We start from the raw sequence: 21,000 nt of genomic DNA on the forward strand, positions 1-21,000 counted from the left end.
ACTCGCCCCAAAATACAAGAGCACCAAACCCGGTCTTAAATTGCGCACTTGTTGATCAGGACTTGTATACACCTGGTATTCACAAGTGGACGATGCTAAATACAGGTGTAAACTGGGTCTAAAGCGTTTTGAGTTTTTTGAGATTTTTAATTCCAGATATTTTAGCAAAGCTACATAAATCAAAGAAGACACTCACCAAACGTTACTGTGTACTTTATGTCATCAAAGAATGGACTTTGAGCACATGCACCTTTTGGAGAAGGTTTAGGCCTATAGTTTAGCCAAAAATCATGTGACTGAAGAAAATGTCAAAGAATTGTGGGTTCTTTCCTAATAGGCATCTCAGTTATAATCGCTCAAAACTGCATCTAAACTTCCGATTGAAAGATCTATGAACAAAGTCTTACTTGCTAATGAGAAGCAAAGCGGTTGCAAACGTGATCGGATCGACACACTTTTGGGAGGACATGCTGTTCGAGGTACCTTGGAGGCTGAACTGGCTTAAGTGGAGTTCCTAATTACAGCATTGATTCATTAACTCTATTACAAGTTAGAATTAATCGTTTCATTAGCACTCAGGCACAAGCTATGAATCATAATATGGAAGGATCCAGGCCCACTCACTAACATCAAGAGGACTAAACTTTTAGCGAAAAAAAATCATCTAATCTAATTTTTAAAAATCCATACGGTTGCATTTCAAATAAATCTCAATCATACTGGAGTACAGCAGGTGTGCATTTCTGATTGATGTGCTTCGTTTTTGCAGAAAAAAAGAAAATATAAATTAAAAAATAATTTAAACAGATAGTTCAGCCAACGACTACACATCCTGATGTCTACTACTTCATCTTCGACGCACAAATGAAGCCATTTTTAATGAAACCTGACATATTTCAGTCCCTCGATTGAACGTCCATTCAACCAAATCTTTGATGCTTCAAAAAGTTCAGAAAAACATCAGAAAAATAATCCATATAAACTGTGCCTTGTAATCAAAGTCTTCTGAGCATACATGATGGCACTGTATGATGAACAGATAACATTTACGATGCCTTTATGAACTTTTAGAAGCATTCTTGAATATTTGATGGAATGAACTTTCATTAGAGGGAAAAATATCCTCATTTGTGTTTTGAAGAAGAACAAAAGTCTTACGGGTTTGGAACGACATGAGGGTGAGTAAATGATGACAGAATTTAGATTTTCAGATGAACTATCCCTTTAATAATACGTTTCTCACTGTCCCTGCCACATAATAATGTAGAAACAATTTTTTTTTTATGAATCTGTACAACAATAACGACTACTATGGTACTATATGCATGTAACTATATTCCAAAACACTTTATTCAAGGAAAATTGCAGTGGCTCCACTCCACCCACGTACTCTGAATGTGTTTAAGAGAAGTTTGAACTCCGTAGAATTACCCAGAATGACTTGACGCGTAATATTACCCCTTCAGAATGGTGTACCAACACATTCAAAGAGCTTACAAGATGCAATTTACCCGAGGAGTATCATTAACGCTCATGAATGACAGGCACTGAAGTGCACTGTGCAAAATGTGTGAAACACCTCAAGTGTAATTCACGAGCAAACCACATGAACACATGCATGCGTGTCAGCATTACGTTACAGAACAATCCAACTCACCGGCAGGAGGTGGTGGAGGAGAAGCCGCAGGTTCGCCTACGGTCGGAGGAGGGCGCGGGATAGTTTCAGCGGCAAAAGCGACAGGGGTGTCAAATTCAGCTGGAGGGGAGGGGGCGGTTATTTCCACAGGTGGAGCAGAGACAGGTTCAGCAGCAGTTTTAGTGATAGGAATGGATTCCACAGGGGGAGGAGGTGTGAAAAGCTCAAAAGCAGGAGGGGCGGGAACAGAATCAGCAAGGGGAGGAAGGGGTCTGGGTTTGGAGGAGTGAGGTGGGGCAGTTATTTCCACAGGTGGAGATGCTGTTATAAGCTCGGCTGTGGAAGCAGGTGGAGAAATGGACTCACCTGCAGGGGTTGATACAACACCCACTGATGCAGCTGGTGCTGCCTCTACAGGAGGAGGAGGAGGTGGAAGAGTGGTCACTTGCTCAGGGAGTTTTACCCGCTCTGGCAAGGGGGGAGGTGGAAGGGAAGTAACAGGGTCGGATGGAGGAGATATTGGCACCAGTGCTGGCAGAGGATCAACCACAGGGGGAGAAGCAGGAGGGGTTCTGCTGGGTGCCTGGGGTCTCGGCGGGCCTGAGGGTTCCCTCATGCGGTCGATGACCTTCTCTGAGAGCTGAAGAACAGAAATGAAGAAAACAAACGTCAGGGATCGTGACAATATTCTTGCTCATTCTCTAGTTTTAAACAGAATGTAAAATAAATGATAAACAATGCCAGCTCATTAGAAATGGTCATTCTGCTTGAGCACTTGCGTATTGACAGCATTTTTAAGATGGCATGTCAAGTTTGTCTTATAAATATAGGCCTTATAGCCAATCATATTTAAATAATAATAATAGTTGTTGGATTTCAATCAGTGTAAAATATTTTTTAGTTGTAAAACTAGTTTAAGTTATTTTAGTTCTTCCTAAACTTATTTGACTTAGTCACACAATAATTATATTTTCATTCTCCCGAGTATATGAAAGTGACAGGGATTTGATTACAGGATAATTACGGTGGCCAAGAGAGCTAAACGCGCTTGCAACTGAAGAAAACACATGCTAATAGAAAAAAACATCACCAAATTAAGAAAACATCTTCATCAGTTTGACAACACATGTGCTGCAAATACACACAACACACACATGATCAGGATGTTAAAAAAAAAAAAAAAACTTTTAGGTCATCAACAACACCACTGACGAATAGACATTGAACAATAAGCAAGCTGAGGTCCCCTGAAACATTTTCCTTGTGGTCTGTGCTATTTACAGCACATTTCTGTATTTGGTTGTGTTGTTGTGAGTATTTACAGCACGTGTTGTCAAACTGATAAAGAAGTTTTCTTAATTTGCTGGGGGGTTTTCTATTTGCATGGGGTTTCAATTCAGTTGCAGCGCGTTGAGCTCTCTCAGCCACCGTGGATAATCCTTAGTGAGGGCCTTCAACCGGGGGATTAACTTTTTATTACAATTTTATCATAATAATAAAAATAGTAATTATAATAGTAGTAGTAATAATGCTTTAAGTAAATAAAAAAAATACATAATCATTCATTTGGTAATGTATATATATAAATGTATATATTATTGTAGACTAGGCTTGATATGCAAGACTCATATTTTTATATAGATTTATACAATTACAAGGGGTCCCCTGTTTTATCGCTTCACATTGGCTGAAGACCACTGCTGTAACTTACTCATTTATGTAAACACTGAAAAACACCAGCACAAAACAAAACAGTCTCTAAAAAGCAAGTGTGAATAAGGTGCATGTTTAAAAACAAACAAATATAGTACCAGTATCAACTGGCATAAACAGCTGTGTGAAGGGTGACTGTTTAACCTATATGAGTTGGGGGGTGGGGTGGGGGGCACAGTGCTGTCATGGTTGACATTGTAATGCTTGAACTGTAACAAGTGTCTGCTAAAGTAACTCTTCTTAGGTAGGCTTGCTTATCAATTACATAACTCGGTTTTCCAGGTCAGCCGAAGCGAGTGTCCACTGTCCAGGCAGTCAGGGACAGAACGTTTATCCAGTTAACGTTAGATAAGTTAAAACTGTTAGACGCCTTCATCACGATCCCGCGCATGCATTCAAATCACAGCAGAGGTGAATTAAAGCCATGCGTCAGTGTGCGTGATGTGCATTTGACAGGTGGAGGAGAACAGACATGAGTGTCACTCACCCTTATGCCCTTCACTATCGTTATGTTCTCATTTTCATCCGATTCAAAAGACACGCGGCGCGTGCTGCTGTTGGCTCCCATTCCTGGTCAAACAAGCCCCTGGTCTTTAACCAGTTAATTCATGTAAATCTGATAAGTAGTTATGAAATGTAAAGAGTTGACAGGTTGTTACGCGCGAGCACCGGGGCTGCACGTTCCAGTTTAGAAACACACAGCGCTTCCGCTTTTAGCCCCTCCCACCTGGCACCGGCGAAGAAAGACGATTCTCATTCGTTGAGCGCAAGTGCTTAGTGTCTCTATTGGACAACATAAATGGAAGAAAACTGTATTGGATTTCAAAGAATAGGCCTATTTATTTATTTCGGACAATAAGCTTTTCAGATCTATTTTAGAGAATAATAATTATAAATAATTTGCTGCTATGTTACAATGACTTACAACAGGCTTTTTTTTATCCTTTTAATACAATCTAATAATCTAACAATCTAAGCTGTAAATAATGTCTTCTACTTTAATATTCACCTATTTAATATTTTTTCCTAAGATTTCACATTTCAATTCTAGTAAAGAAAAAAAAAAGACAGAAAAATACTTTTTAACCTTTATTAAATCTGTTCAAATAACAAACAGGTATTGTTAACCAAACACTAAATTCAGCACACATAAAGTAAGTATGTGTGTGTGTGTGTGTGTGTGTGTGTGTGTGTGTGTGTGTGAAAGAGAGAGAGAGAGAGTGTGTGTGTGTGTGTGTGACCTGGTAAACCCTACATTATGGGGACAAAACATCCCCACAAAGATGGCAATATCCGAAATCCTTGTCTTTGTAGGACATTTTTTGGTCCCATGAGGAAAACAGCTTATAAATCATATTAAGTGATGCTTTTTGAAAATGTAAAAATGCATAAATTCTATGATGGGTAGGTTTAGGGGTAGTGTTAGGGTTAGTGTAAGGGGATTGAATATACAGTTTGTATACTGTATACAAAACCCCACAAAACATGAAAACGCAACACATGTGTGTGTTTACAAAAACAAATATATAAATAAATAATAAATATAAAATAAATACATAAATATAAAATAAATGTAATGCATTTCTTTTTTTCAGCTGCTTTGAGGTTTGAACCCCCCCCCCCCCCCCCCCCCCCACACACACACACACACACACACACCAAACTTAATGCAATACTCAAAAGGCATTGCATTCTTTTTGACCATTCGTGCATTCTGTCCCAAAAGTGCTCAACTGTAAAAGAAGTTCCTGAACTCCTCGTGTCAAATGAGCCGTGTGGGCATTCTGTCCTTTAGTGGGTGGCTGTCTTTGTCTACATGTCCTCAGGCGTCATTGTGACAACCTTTTATCCTGCACTAGGTGATGAGAAATAACCTAATCCCAGTGTCATCAGCAAAGGACAGTAGATTGTTCAGAAATGATGGGCCTCAGAGGAAGCTGATAAGAAGAACTTCTGGATCTGACTTAAGGCTCAGAGGAGCTAAAGGAAAATAACCTGAGAGTCTCTGTGATTGTTTCCTTTTTTTGAAGCGGCACAAAATTGGCCACTATGTTATCTCTGCTGTCCACGGACACATCAGTCAAAGAGGAGACTGCCAGATCGACCCTTTCCCACACAATCAATGCCCTTTCCTCCCTGGTTTGTTACAGCAGAGATCGTCAGGAGATAGAGGGGAACAGGTCCAGAGCAATATATCCTAGGAACAGAAAGCAATTAACAACCTTCACCTTTCGCTCCATATTGCTCCCATGGCTAATGTACGTCTGATTTGTGAAAGAAATTAAACCGGTTCTCAAAACTGGTCTGAACTATTTGCTCAAAATTAAATGCACATTACTTACTTTTATTTATTATTATGTAAATGAATTTCAGGATTGTCTAATATGTGAATTATATTTATTATATATCATGCATAAACTGCTAATGAGAGTTTATTATCAAAACAGGAATAATAAACAGCAAAAAAATTACAATAAACAAACAGCAAAATGTGATTCATTTTTTATAACCATAAGAACACAACATTTACAAGCAAAAGGATAATAAACAGAAAATCCTAAGAGGGTTACAATACATTTCTGAAATGAACTATAAAAGCATATTACATTAGCCTAGACTATACAAGCAATTGAAATTCTAGTTCTTTGAAGAATCTTTCAAACTTTCATCTTATCAACAACAACAACAACAACAACAACAATAAAACAAACAAAGTAGCATTTTTAATTTACAAGTAAACCTAGAGATAAACTTAATATGAAAAGGGTACATTTTCAAAGAGGCACAACATTGTTATTATTTTTGGCTAATACAGAAGTTTGGGATAAATTCCTTTTAATAAAATTATAGCCAATCCAAAACACTTTGCAATAAACAGTTCCAAAACAAGTGTGTAATTGTTTCTTCGAAATGATGACAAAATGAGCAATTAGGTGAAAAGGGGCTACCAACTTTATAGTTTACTACTAGGTAATAATTATGCAATAAGAGATTCATATGCATATGGTTCCTTGAAACGAACTGTTCGAAAGAATCGAGCCGAGGAAATGAGTCGGACCTCCTCTCCATTCCTCACTTTTCATGGCTGCAAAAAAGACTTCATTTCCCAGCGATCCCTGTACGCCTGAGGGAGGCTTCCCATTGGCTGAAGTCCGTCACGAGTTGTTTGGGTGTAGTAACGGAAAGATGGCAGCTGACACAGGCAGATACAGGAGCGCTGTCTCCAAAAGCAAAGATCCCTCTGGTTTACTTATATCTGTAATAAGGTGAGCACGATATTTTTTTACAATGTCTACCCGGCCAACTTGATTTTGTCTGCGTTAAATCTTTGCACCTTCTTTTTGCGAAGCAAACGACATGAATGGATAACCGCTTAGCATGTTTGCTAACAATACATCCTGTTATATTGAATTATTTCAATTATGGATTAAATAACAAATACTTCTTAAGAGGCTTTACGTCTCATAAGCTCAGGTTTATAGTTTGCTGTGAGGTCCTCTGAATGACAGAATTTGTAGGCATAGTTACTGTAGGAATTTGTTTAAATGGACTGCTTATGTTTTGACAGGACTGGCAGAGTTTCAAAATAGAGGCTGTGTTTCAAAACTTGGTAACATAACAACATACAAGAACAATAACATTAAAATACAACAATAGAAAATTGGTCCCACTTCATATTAAGTGTCTTTAACAACTAGGCTATGTACTGACATTTAAATTAATCATTTGATACAATGCACTTATCGTGTACGTTTTACATTGTACTTATATTTAATGAATGTAATATAATCTGTTATTAATCTGTAATTACATCTATAATAACCCATTCCCTTGAAAAAGTAAAGTAAGGAATTATTCTTAATCTTTCTGTAATTTAGTTACAGTTACTTCTTATGTAATTGACTATACAATAATTCTATATAAAACAATTGTGGATTTAACATATGTTAAAATGTTACACCTTTCTCCCTTTGTACACTCAAATTCAAGAATAATTTATGCAATTTGTATATTGTTTATTTGAAAGAATCAAGTTTGGTGTCTGCCCTTGTATTGTTCAACTGATCTAGGTTTATATGGGATTTGGAAAGTATCTAGTAATAAGTAATGCAATACTTTTTAGAGAGAGTAATTATTACAGTAATCTAATTACACTGTTGAAGATGTAGCCTAATCAGTAGCTAGTAATTAAATACTTTTTTAGAGTAACTTACCCGACACTGCCCGTATCCCACCTCAACAGCAGAAAAATAATTTTGCAATACAACATAAACATTATTTTTTTATATATAAGTACATACTAGTTAAATAAATCTAATATAAAGTTGAAACATAAATCTTATTAATTACTGTGGAAAAAACATGTGATGTTAAATATACTGTATAAGTAATATATTGATAGATTTGGTCCAATCTGCACAGTTTATTTATTTATTTATTTATTTATTTTTAAGGCCATTGAGAAGGCAGGGAAGAGTCTATCATGAAGACAGGAACTTCTTGTATATAGACTTCCATTGCCTTGTGGAACATGTGACAGATCTGACCCCGAGGAGCCCTATTTGAAGCCCTCATGGTGTAACACTTCTCAGCTGATGATAGATGGCAGCCAGAAGAACCCAATATAGTGTGCTAAAGTAAAGTTACTGCCTAATTGATAATGATAGTTAATGGTAGGTAATGCCTGGATGAGTTGTAATGAACTTTTTTACTTGCTTACATAGATTAAACATATTTTCTTCCATCGAGCCCAGTTAAGCTGATAAGGTGTCAGAGATCCCTCACTCTGCTTCACGGCTCTTTTATCTCCATTTTATCCATCAGCCGTTTCCATTAGGATGTCTTCAGGGCAATCCGTCGGGGTCAAAAAAGAGTGAGTCTATGGGCAGAAGCTATATCTACATGATCTGTGCTTCACTGCGAGCTTGAAGGGACCCTTCCCTGCTGAATACTGGCTCTCAGACGTTCCTTCTATATCTCTATGAGCTATAGAGACTGGAATGAATGTAATGAGTTCTTTTGGGAGATTGTGCTGCCTTCTTTTACTCTGATTTAAAGCCACACCGCAGTGGAAATGAGTTCAGGACAGACTTTGAGAGCTGAGCTGTGACTGGCAGCCTGCGGACTGGGACACTCGGTGGATTGGCATCGCCCCCCCAGCGGGTCTCTCTGAGTGGGTGGGCTTCTGGTGATGGATTGTGGTGAAATTGTGTTGCGATGATGGCCAAAAATCCAACAACATCTGTCTGAAAGTTTGTATCATAATGATGATAGGATGAGCTTATATTGGGTGCAGCCTTGTCTCTGGCATTCATGCTGTGCTCTGAAGAAAGCGCAGCTGGTATCGCGTATCTATTCTATTCTGCAGAAAATGGAAGCGTTTCAGATATTTCAGTATCGTTATGTATGAAAATTTTTCTATGCATATTACTATACGTATAGTTTGGTGATGTAGCATATGTTTACTATCTTTCGGTCAGGACGCTGTCCAACAGTGATGACGTGCAGGACCGAGAGACAGAGAAGGGCCGTCTGGAGGAGGCCTATGAGAAGTGTGACCGAGATCTGGACGAGTTGATCGTTCAGCACTACACAGAGCTCACCACAGCCATCCGAACCTACCAGAGCATCACTGAGAGAATCACCAGCTCTCGCAACAAGATCAAACAGGTGTGCCACACGTTCATTTGCGTTTGGAAACTCACTAATAACCATGAATGTATGTTTTAGACCACGGGTTTCAAAATTTTTCAGATCAGGGACCATGTTCCAAGACTCAACCAGGGACCTCCTGTATAATAAAGCTAAATTTCACAATACATTTAATTAGCATTATATATATATATATATATGCGTAACACATTATTAATTGCAAATGTTGACATTATCACGAATATTTAAAGCTACACTGTTTATGACTACCAACTGAATATTACTCTCTAGCCCCTCCCATTCGGAGGGCGTTTTAACTCCTATGGTGGCCGTATTATTTCAAATCTGCCGGCAGGCGCGGGTAATCTCCCCCTTGCATTCGTCACGGTACCACTGAGTGTAAAAACGCGAAAGGTGAAGCTTGAATTTCCAGGTAAATCTTTGGCTAATGTATTTTCAAGATGGAGGCGCAACATGGCTGCCGCCATTCGACTGACTCGCTCGTATGTATTCTGAATGGCAGATTCTATGCTTACGAGAATACTTGATTAGTTGGTAGAAGTAATTACACATTAATGAGCACATTTTGAAAGAACAAAGTGTTTTTTGCTAAGAATCAACTTAAAAAATGACACAGTGTAGCTTTAAGTGCTTTATGTTTTACATAGACTGCTGTTCAAAAGTTTGGGGTCAGTATGATTTTTAAAAATGTTTTTGAAAGAAATGCCTTAAGGCTGCATTTATTTGATCAAAATTTGAATATATTTTAAAATGTAAAAAAGCTGCATTTTCAGCATCATTACTCCAGTCTTCAGTGTCACATGATCCTTCATAAATCATTCTAATAGGCTGATTTGCTGCTCAAGGAACAATCCTTATTATTATTTATGTTGAAAGATACTTTTCAGGATACTTTGATTAATAGAAAAAAAAAAGAAAAAAAAACATTCTAACATTAAACTGTCATTTTTAATCAATGTAATTTGCCCTTGTATTAACTTCTTTCAAAACCAAAAAACATCTTACCAACCCCAAACTTTTGAGCGATAGTCTATGTTCTCCACAGACCTCCTGGAGTACCTTCAGGGACCCTGGTTTAAAATCCCTAATTTTAGGTAGCTGCACAATGAGTTAGTTATATTTTAAAAACATAGGCACGTAGCTGCCAATCTCACAGTAATACATCGTTATGCTGTCAGTCTGTTTGTTTATGGCTGATTGAAATAACTTCCTCACAGCACGTATATTTCTTTTCTTCCGGTCAGCAGCTGGTGGAGATAAAACGCAACTGCTGCTTTTCTTTATAGCCCACATAGTTCTGTAATAACCTACCGATACATAAACACACACAAACTGCATGCAGTCTGATATAATGCTGGCTGTAATACCCAGGGAATGATTTATAAGACATAATTAGAGGGAAAACAACACGCTGTAGCAGTTTGACGCAAAAAGGGAAATTAAAAGCAAATCAGCAGCTTTTTTTTGTGTTGTTTTTGTGCTTAATCTTCTCTCTCAGCCATGCGGCCTGATGGGTCGTCCCTCAGGCTTCTGGTGTCAGGCTTCCCACACGCGCACACACTCAAACTTGCCTCAGAGAACATAGAGAATAGCAGTTCTGTCTTCATGCTGGTGAAGTATTTGATGAGAGGTGCCAAGGGACCTCCAATCACCATCTTTACTCATTATTATTTTAAGACACAGGTGACCGAGTTTGTTTATTGCACTCTTGAAAAATGTGTTTGAGTCAAGGACTCAAAAAAAAAAGTCTCAATTTGCGTGTGCGCGAGCGCAAGTGGGAAAACAGAAGACATAAACCTAACGCAGCCAATAAAACCTAGCAGTGTTCGTTAATTTTGCTGTTTGTTTATCCAGCTTTGGGATTTGTTCACGTTTGTGCATGTTTTGTAAGCTCTTTTAAGAACATTAAAAATGAACTAATTACTGCTTCCCACGCCACCCGAAACAGGTTCCAAAACATGGTGAGCCATCATAAAAGAAACATTAGGCATCACTAGTAATTGTCTTCGATGTCTGAAATAATATCCTTGTAAATTAGCCACTAAGCTTGGGTTTTAATCTACAGCGAAATGTTTGTTTATCATCTTCTCCCCTGCTGCTGACACACTTGAAAATAATTATGCATAGAAAAAAGAGCAGTGAAAGGGAAACTGGAAAGATGATGCTTGTTTCATCAAGCGTGAAGGGTCTTTTAACTGTATGTGGGCTTCTCTCTGCTTAGGTCAAGGAGAACCTGTTGTCCTGTAAGATGCTCCTCCACTGTAAGCGAGATGAACTGAGGAAGCTGTGGATCGAGGGTGTCGAGCACAAGCATGTCCTGAGCCTGTTGGATGAGATCGAGAACATCAAACAGGTTCCTCAGAAATTGGAGGCGTCTATGGCCAGCAAGCACTACCTGCACGCCACGGATATGCTGGTGAGTGTATGTTCAGGGTTGCCAGTGTATACTGTGTTGGTATGAGAAATCTCATTCATTCCTTGGTAAGTACATATTAGCTGATTTTTGTTTCTCTAGCTTGTACCCTGATATAAACATACACAAATAATTATAGATCTTTATCTTGAGCTTTGCACTCTAATAGTAGTGTTTCAACTAATTTCATGATGTGCATTTTGGGATGCTTGAGAAGGGGTTCTTCTGTATACAATAATTACTTAATTATAGTACATTAATTAAATATTGCATACAATAATCACAATTACAAAGTACTTTTATTTTTTAACTGAAGAGTGAAGGAACAAGACCTCGCTATATAGTTCAATAAAAAAAACTTAAGTAAAGAAATCCATAGATGGCCAATAAAATAGTATAAATTATTATTTTTAAATGTTTTTTTTGTGTGTGTGTGTGTGTGTGTGTGTGTGTGTATATAACATATTGCAAACATTACATGTTATTTCAGAGAAATTATAAAGAAACGTAGCCTTTTGATGAAATTGTCTTTTAAATTATGAAAACATAAATGTCGTCAGTTCCTGTCCATATTTACACCATCATTCAAAAGTTTGGGGTCATTAAGGAATTAATACTCTTATTCAGCAAGGACACATTCAATTGATCAAAACTGATAGTAAAGACATTTTATAATTTTACAAATTTCTATTTCAAATAAAGGCTGTTCTTTTGAACTTTCTGTTCATCAAACAATCCTAAAAATGTATCATGGTTATTAAGCAGCACAACATTTGTAAATATTGAATAATTAGAAATATTAGAATCATTTCTAAAGGATCATGTGACACTAAAGGCTGGAGTATTGATTCTGAAAATTCAGCTTTGCTGTCACAGGAATAAATTAAAATTGAAAATACATTAAAATATAAAGCCGTTATTTTAAATTGCAATAATATTTTGCAATATTATTATTTTTTGACCACATAAATGCAGCCTTTGAAGAAGCATGTGAGGCTTCTTTCAAAAAACATAAACAAAATGTATTGACCCCTAACTTTTGAATATTAGTGTACTGTATTTCCTTTTTTTAATATATATATATATATCAACATAGTGGAGAGTGACATGAAGTTATTTAGGAGAGTGAGAGTGATTTATTTTTAGTGAGAGGGGAGATGGTATCAAAACTGCATGGTGTGTCAGGAGCATGTTGGCCTATTCAGTTATGCAATTCTGGTCAGGTGATTAATTCCACTGCATTAATCAAAGCTCATGGGCCCAAAACATCATCAAAAATAAGAAAGAACATGGACTTCCAGGTGTGTTTTTTTTAAAAAGATTCTAGGTTTTACTTGTGTTCTTTTTCAGTGTGTTTTATTTAGCACATTTTTATCAGGTGTTTGATCACACTGTTTCTCTGGGTACATTCACACTCAACAGGGGAAATCAGTGAGTAGCGGTGGTCAGAGATGACAAGCTTCCATCCTCCTGCTCTCTCAGGTCCCTCAGGTGTTCTTCTCCTCCTGTGTGTGTGACTGTGTTAAATCTGACAAGGAGTATTGGGACTGCCAACAGAGATTACGGTGTACACGGTGTTTCAATTTGCAACTCTCATCTGAAAACACTGTTCCCTCACTTTTCTGTGTCTGTTAGACACACGCACACACACACACACACACACACACACACACACACACACACACACACACACACACACACACACACACACACACACACACACACACACACACACACACACACACACACACACTTCTAACTGTTGTACCTGTCAGTCTGGTTAACTTCCCTAGTGTGTGCTTTTCAGATGAGCTGTCATTCATTACCTCACATCTGTTGAATTGTTCCTTTCCTCTCTTTCAACTTTTTACTTAATTCTGTTTGTTTCCTCTTCCCTTTCCTCGGTTTTATTTTCCTTTTCCTCCTCTACTCCTTTCTTCTACCTCTTCTTCCTTTACCTTACTCTTCTTGTCCTTAATTTTTCCTTTCCTTTCCTTTCCTTCTCTTCCTCTGTGTACTTGGTCCTTTTCTCTTTCTATTGCTTTCATGTCCTTAACTTTTCTCTTTCTCTCCATCTTCATTTACTGTCATTTCACACACTCTTTTAGCCTCCTTTCCTTTCCTTTCCTTTCCTTTCCTTTCCTTTCCTTTCCTTTCCTTTCCTTTCCTTTCCTTTCCTTTCCTTTCCTTTCCTTTCCTTTCCTTTCCTTTCCTTTCCTTTCCTTTCCTTTCCTTTCCTTTCCTTTCCTCTCCTCTGTGTACTTGGTCATTTTCTCTTTCTATTGCTTTCATGTCCTTAACTGTTCTACTTTCTCTCCTTCTTCCTTGTTCCTTTCCATGTCCTCTACCTGCCTTTATTCTTCTTTCTCTCCATCCTCCTTTACTGTCATTTCACATACTCTCTCTTAGCCTCCTCCTTTTCTTCCCTCTCTCCTCTCCCAAATATAAAGAGAATTATCTCAATTGAAAATTGAAGTGTCTTCTCAACGAAACCTGGTTTGGCAATAAGACATGTAAACAGGCACACTCACACATACTCAGAATGAACCTGATCATCTGATCCTGGTATACACTGTGGCTCATGCAACCCTCATTTGCATGAACAACTCCTTGACTTGCATGACCCCTTCTCTGTCTGTCAGAAGCGGTGCACAAAGTGTGCAGTGATGGCCCTCCAGAGCACTATCAACAGGCCATTAGCTTTCCTCTAAATAATAAAGCACATTCATTCACAGCCATTTTGATTTATTTGCTAACTATAAACAAGCAGTAGCCACTGCAGGATCATTCAGTGCTGAAGGAGAGGAGAGGTAAAGGCAAAGAGAAGTAAAGACTAGAAATACAAGTTAATGCAGTAAAAAAAGCAAGAGAGAGAGAGAGAGTGAGAGATTAAATGAAGGATGGAAGGAATAAGGGAAAGGTTGCATGGAAGATCAAGGCTCTGGGACATGTGAGCCAGGTCAGGTGAATGAAATGAGGAAATTGAACTTATCAACCACACAAATGCTTCAGATTCAGCTTGCAAATGCGACAGCATGGCAAGTAGCTGCTGATACGGTGCAGATTCAGGACAGCATTAAAGCTAAGCCTGAGGGTACTACCGGTACCTGGACTCGCGCTCCATGTTAAGTTGCATTTGTTCTTTTTTTGCTTTAAAATCCCCTTGCATGCGTTTATGAGAAAGAGAGGAGCAGATGAATACAGATACACAAAACATTTTTTGATTACTTTCTATATCCACAGCCTATTTTCTATAATATGAAATATATAACATGTATGTATGCAATATACATCCATTCATTTATCCATCCATCATTTAGAGATTTTTGAAAAAAAAGTAAGCATTACTAGCATATCTGTGTGAGAGAGCAAGCTTATGTATGCATTTAGCTTTCCTGCATGTTTTTCGCATCATTCTCTCACTTTGTGTTCACTGATAAGCTCAGTCGTATGCCTCATTCAACCAGCAGCCGCATACTTCATTATGCTCTCTGCAGGAGCCACACGCACTCAGCAGAGTGAATATTCAGCGGCACTGCAGTCCACCACGCTGCATTCTCCCTCTTTTAATACTTTGATTGGACGAGAGTTGTTATTGTGCTTTATCACTGTGGTTTTTGATGGGCAGGTGGGGCATGTGCTATTATGTGATCCTGGAGTGCAGCTAATCTAAGAGGCTTTCCAACAATGGATATACCTGGAACACGATATACCTTTAAAACTAGCAGTAAACACGCTGCATTGGGATTTGGTAGTTTCAACCTAACATTCAAAACAACAGATACCAAGGAGACAAAGTAGATGAATAGTCACATTTAATAGCCAACATGCTATGGCCTATATAAATATTCAGATACTTCACATTTTAAAATGCATTAAGCCACTGCAAAAGATGACAAAATATTACAGCAAGTTAATATAAAGAACACCTTTGCAAGCAAAACATTTTACAAAAAGGTTAAGATTTAAATTACAACATTTTTTAAACATTTATTTAAATTATTCTGTCCAAAATGAACATTAAAAATGTTTGGACTCTTTATAGTTATAAATTGACTTTATTATCAACTGTGAAAGGTAACTGACCTCAAACATCCACTACAATGACATTTATTTATTTATTGCAATAAAATGTATTCACTTTTAAGTGTGGCCAAATATTTTTGATATTATAGTAAAGTAATATAATGTAATATTATATATATATAGTAGCCAACATTTGAAGTGGATCAATAGAACAACACCCGTTCTTGTCTTAGGACAACTTTTTTGTTCCACTTCAAATGTTGACTACTGTATACATATATGATGTTATATATTTGATATTATTCCCCATCCCATTATTTAACACAAAGTTATTTATTGGCCTCCATCATTTTTGCTCATAGACATTCAGGCAGATGTAAACTTCAGGTGTGCTGTTGTGTTTGCAGGTCTCAGCGGTGGATTCTCTTGAAGGACCCCTGTTGCAGGTGGAGGGTCTCGGCGACTTGCGACTGGAGCTCCACAGCAAGAAGCTCAACATCCACCTGGTGCTAATCGACGAGCTCCATCGCCACCTCTACATCAAGTCCACTAGCCGCGTGGGTCACCGCGGCAAAGACAAGGACAAGGGACGGTGAGCTACAGTAACGTGCTTCACATTTGATTGCAGTTTGGCAAAATTAGAGGCAAATTTTTTGATTCAAAGATTTCAAATCTAGGGTCATTTCAAATCAAAGATTATTCAAGAAGGAAAAGTACAACCGTATCACTTTAAAGATATGTTGGCTCAGTATTGGACCCAAAGTAATATGAAAATAATATTACAAAATGTGAATAAAAACCTCTCTCAAAACTTTTGATTCCGGTTGTGGCAGTAAAAACCGAAAGCAATTACCTTTGGAGCGGGAAAGTCATTTCTCAGCTTTAGATTAATTTACCTTCGCAGGCTGCTGGTGGCAGGGCGCACAGCTCATCTAATTACTGTGTGTGTAACTTTTTAAAGAGAGAGATGTGCTCTCTTAAACCAAACATCCCATGAGTCACTGCTGTCTGATCATTAATAAGGGTGTGGAATATGCCCGACAGAATAACTGATCAGACTAATTAAGAATCCAGGGGCCTGAATATGGGCCAGAGCCGGTGTTAAACCCCAGCTAGTTTGACATTCTGAATAAACTTTAATTAGTCAAAGGGGTGACACGTAGAAAATGTGTCACGCTTCTTCTCTAAAGTCTGTTTCTGAATCTCAGCATAGCTCTGCTTCGCGTAATTAATGACAGGCTGCTGACGGGGGTGATTGCGCTATCTTGAAGGGAAACCACAATATTAATTCTTTACTGAAGGCTTCGTTCTCCAGGCTCTTAATTCATTAGCTTGTTGGTAAACAAAGCTTCTCTGGCCCTGTTGCATCCCTCTCACCAGAGTCGTGTAATTAGCTGATTTGCGAGTGTTCTCTTCCTGTCTCTGCGTACAGGGCCTGGCCGCCGTGGCACTGATGCCGGCATTCAGCACAAACAGAGATAAGTCATTCGCACCCTCGTGGATGAGCACGAGAGGAATGATAATAGGTTTTTGCTTTTCTCGATGGCGGCAGGGCCGCCCACGTGCGCGCGGTCGCCGGGGGACTGCTGCTGACCCCCTCCGTCAGCGTGCCGTGTGAACCGCCGCGGCTGCCTCGGCAATGCTAATTCTCTGAGATTAGACAAGGCGCAGCGGTGTAGCGCATTAAGCTAATGCAGGTTGGTGACCCCCGCAGTGCTGAAGTGTGGAGTTGTTTGTAATAGCGTTTTTGATCTCAGAATTGTACGTCCATGTTTGTCGCTCTTCCACCGCTCTGTTTACGGCCATGTAATTATAGCGCGGCGCTTTCATGAGGAGAAGCGATTTATTAGTCAGGGTCATGACGCGACTGCAATTTTCTGGCAGGGTTTTTACTCATTCCGTCTCTCTAGTGTTTCGCAATCTGTCTTGTTTGATTCTTCCTGTTCTGACCACTTTAATGGAAATGTTTTTGTGCACAGTTCTCGATTATTTTCATAAAACATTCACGGCTGCACTTGTTATGAATGCTTAAACAATAGCTGCTGTCACTCTGATAATGGTTTCTGTCCTGAAGAAGGAAATAACAGTACATGTGTTGTTGTTGTTGTTGTTTTTTTCTTCAGGTCCGCTCCAAAGGACACAAATGTTTTGGATGTCGGCGGTTTGTCCACTCCACGCAAGCTCACAGAACCCTCACAGTTCAGCACCCCGGGAACATCCATCGGTAAGAACAGAACAACAGATATGACCAGACACCAAAACAACCCTGATGTGTAAAGAAGAATGAATAGCAACTAGTGCTGCACCATACATAGTGAACATTTTGGGCTGAAACCAAAGCCAAAAATTCTGGAAACACTGGGCCAAAAACCATATAAGCAAATGAAATATTTAAACATATTTTTTATTCAAATAAAATTGTTAAGTATAGAATACATACACATTTACAAATACAATCAAATTAAATGTAATTGATACTTTTAATTTAGTTATATTTAGTTAAGTTACAGACTTTCTGCTTATAATCTTTTTTCATTTTTTGAAACCAAAACGTTTTGTTTTTTTTTTGGTGCGAAATTTGGATTATTTCATTTCATTTCATTTATTATACAGGAAAATTTAAAAGCAACAATTAAGTTACAATAAACGGGCCTGACTCAGTTTAAAAACTGGTTTACAGCAGGTTCCTGTTCTGCAGCAACATAGAACAATAATCACAATTTCGGCACATTTAAACAAAACATTATAACTAATCAAACAAATACAGACAAATACAACATTAAATACAAAAAGACAAAACTAAAAACAATACACAATCAATGCATGCATGTATGACTATCAAGAAGAAACAGTTTATATGACTTTTTGAAATACGCAATAGATGACAATGTTCGAATGCGATAAGGAATATCATTCCAAACTTTAGTGTAAATATAGAAAAAAGATTTTTGACCATAGTAGTTTTTGTATGGTGGAACTGGAACAAGTGCCTGTGAGACTGACCTAGTAACACGTAATGGTCTCACATTGTGTGTCGGAAAAGGAATTCTAGATACCGGTGAAGAGCTATTTTGAATCTGAAAATAAAGTGCTATGGCACGACTGTTTACGTAATTCTCATAGGTCAAAGCATTTGTGCGTGTAAGCGCACTACAATGATGAGACCACCTTGGTATATTGCTGTGAATCTTAAGTGCTCGGTAATATAGTCGTGCTATTGGTTCAGTAATGTCCTTAGTGGTTAGAGACCAGATTGGAAGACAATAGGACATTGTTGAGAACACAATAGCAAGAAAGATATGATCTGATCTTATTATACACATAGAGTTTCTGATTCAACTTTTTTATCAATTTAGAAATGTGTTCCCGATATGTAAGATGTGAATCAAGTAGTACACCAAGGTAGTTGTATGTTTTTGTAACAACAAGATCTTGATTTACAAAAGTAATAACATCAGTAAAAGAAAAACTTTTTCTGGATGAATGAAAGTACATACATTCAGTTTTCTTTACATTGATGGTCAGATGGTTCTTTTTCAACCAATCATGTATGAGGTGAAGATCAGATGATAGTTTGGAGTTTATGACATTGGGGTTTACACCAGAAAGAAAAATCACAGTATCATCAGCGTACAGTAAACATTTTGAGTGTTTACACACTCGAGGAAAATCATTGATATATAAAAGAAAAAGTAAGGGTCCAAGAATGCTGCCTTGCGGAACCCCTATGTCACAAACTAAAGGTTGAGATATAACCTGATTAACTTTGACAGTCTGCAACCTGTTCGTCAAATAAGAAGAGATCATTTCTATCACAGATGGAGACAATTCAAATAAGTGAAGTTTGTTTAACAGAATCTGGTGGTTCACCGTATCGAACGCTTTACGGAAATCAATAAAAATAGCTCCAGCAATGTGACCTTTGTTAAGTGCATCACGTATTTGTTCAGTGAAAAGTAGTAACGCTGACATAGTAGATCTCTTAGTACGAAAACCGTGTTGACAATCACTGAGCCAGTTATTAGTTTCAAGGTAAGAACTTATTATGACTGTGAAGATGAAAAAACAAAACAAAAGTGACTATTAGCCATTGAAAGAGAGAAATGGAGTGCTACTTTTGCAGAGAGAGAGAGCGAGAGAACGGGTGAATTAGAACTTGATTTAGTGGCTCATAATTTGAATGATGGATTCCTCTCTGCTGTACTGAAGGGAACAGCGGGTGTCCGGGGCGAGGGATGAAACGATAGCGAGGGGTGATTTTGTCCGTCTATGGGCCTGGTGCTCCATATCGTCTGCCAGTGTTCAAAGTGCCAGTTAAATCATTAGGACACACATCTGACCAGTATCACTGTGTCTATTAATATTGCACTGGGGGCTGCCACAGATAAGAAAAGACTTGCAACTGTTGCTTCCTGTGTGTTACTGAGAGCAGTGGCATACACATACTCCTATTATACGTACATGGAGAAGGTGATTGTAATATACACACACTAATTCTTTGACATACCAATTTTCTCTTTTACAATTATACAGTGACTCACACTTTCACTTGCATGTACCTCTAAAAAGACTTGTCTGCAAAGCACACACACAAGAACACACTCTCTCCGGTTTCATGATCTCAGTACATCATGTTTCAGTAAGCATATTAACCGGTGCAGATGAGATCCTCTCTTACGTTATTAATCATGCAGCACTGTCAGCACAGCGGGGGTGCGGGCCTTGTTATCTGTGCTCTCCTGTGTGGGGCAGACTCCACTGTGAGCTCTGAGACTGTTATCAGTCCCACTAACCCACCCACAGCTGTCTGTTTCTGTTTCTCCCACACTGTCTCTGACATGCTGTCATTTTTCAGAACAACTATTGACAACCCCATCCATCCATCCATCCATCCATCCATATTTTTGTCTGTCTGTCGTTTCATCCATCTATCTATCCATCCATCCATCCGTCTACCTGTCTGTCGTTCTATCTATCTATCTATCTATCTATCTATCTATCTATCTATCTATCTATCTATCTATCTATCTATCTATCTATCTATCTATCTATCTATCTATCTATCTATCTATCTATCTATCTATCCATTTATCTATCTATCTATCTATCTATCTGTCGTTTCATCCATCCATCCATCCGTCTACCTGTCTGTCGTTCTATCATCTATCCGTCCATTCATCCATCCATCAGTCTGTCTATCTATTTTTGTCTGTCTGTCTGTCATTTCATCTATCTATCTATCTATCTATCTATCTATCTATCTATCTATCTATCTATCTATCTATCTATCTGTCTGTCTGTCTGTCTGTCTGTCGTTCCATCCTTCCTTCCATCCATCCATCCATCCATCCATCCATCTATCTATCCATCTATCCATCTATCTATCTATCTGTCGTTCTATCTATCTATCTGTCTGTTGTTCCATCCGTCCGTCCGTCCGTCCGTCCGTCCGTCCGTCCATCCATCCATCCTTCCTTCCTTCCTTCCTTCCTTCCTTCCTTCCTTCCTTCCTTCCTTCCTTCCTTCCTTCCTTCCTTCC

The 21,000-nt window shown here is 38.3% G+C and overlaps 2 protein-coding genes across 6 annotated transcripts in view; one reads left to right on the forward strand and one right to left on the reverse strand.

Moving 5' to 3' along the window:
- The window catches only part of chchd3a (coiled-coil-helix-coiled-coil-helix domain containing 3a), a 74,393-nt gene extending 70,276 nt beyond the window's left edge, over nucleotides 1-4,117 (reverse strand). For 3 of the 5 annotated variants that reach the window (XM_084408348.1, XM_084408346.1, XM_084408347.1), the window contains exons 1-2: nucleotides 3,837-4,084; nucleotides 1,658-2,276 (exon numbers count right to left, since the gene is read on the reverse strand). In XM_084408348.1, the coding sequence (XP_084264474.1) occupies nucleotides 1,658-2,276; nucleotides 3,837-3,917 (700 nt within the window). In that variant the 5' untranslated portion in view covers nucleotides 3,918-4,084. Of the gene's footprint in view, nucleotides 1-1,657; nucleotides 2,277-3,836 lie in introns of all 5 variants that reach the window. The other 2 variants (XM_084408350.1, XM_084408349.1) reach the window with 2 other exon arrangements.
- A 2,400-nt stretch (nucleotides 4,118-6,517) lies between these two features.
- exoc4 (exocyst complex component 4) overlaps nucleotides 6,518-21,000 on the forward strand; it is a 122,795-nt gene continuing 108,312 nt past the window's right edge. The window contains exons 1-5 of the mRNA XM_084407823.1: nucleotides 6,518-6,615; nucleotides 8,830-9,019; nucleotides 11,244-11,438; nucleotides 15,869-16,053; nucleotides 17,585-17,685. Of these exons, the coding sequence (XP_084263949.1) occupies nucleotides 6,536-6,615; nucleotides 8,830-9,019; nucleotides 11,244-11,438; nucleotides 15,869-16,053; nucleotides 17,585-17,685 (751 nt within the window). The 5' untranslated portion in view covers nucleotides 6,518-6,535. The remainder of the gene's footprint in view (nucleotides 6,616-8,829; nucleotides 9,020-11,243; nucleotides 11,439-15,868; nucleotides 16,054-17,584; nucleotides 17,686-21,000) is intronic.

The sequence above is a fragment of the Rutilus rutilus genome (genome assembly GCF_951802725.1).
Source record: "Rutilus rutilus genome assembly, chromosome: 4".
In the NCBI taxonomy this organism is placed as follows: domain Eukaryota; kingdom Metazoa; phylum Chordata; class Actinopteri; order Cypriniformes; family Leuciscidae; genus Rutilus; species Rutilus rutilus.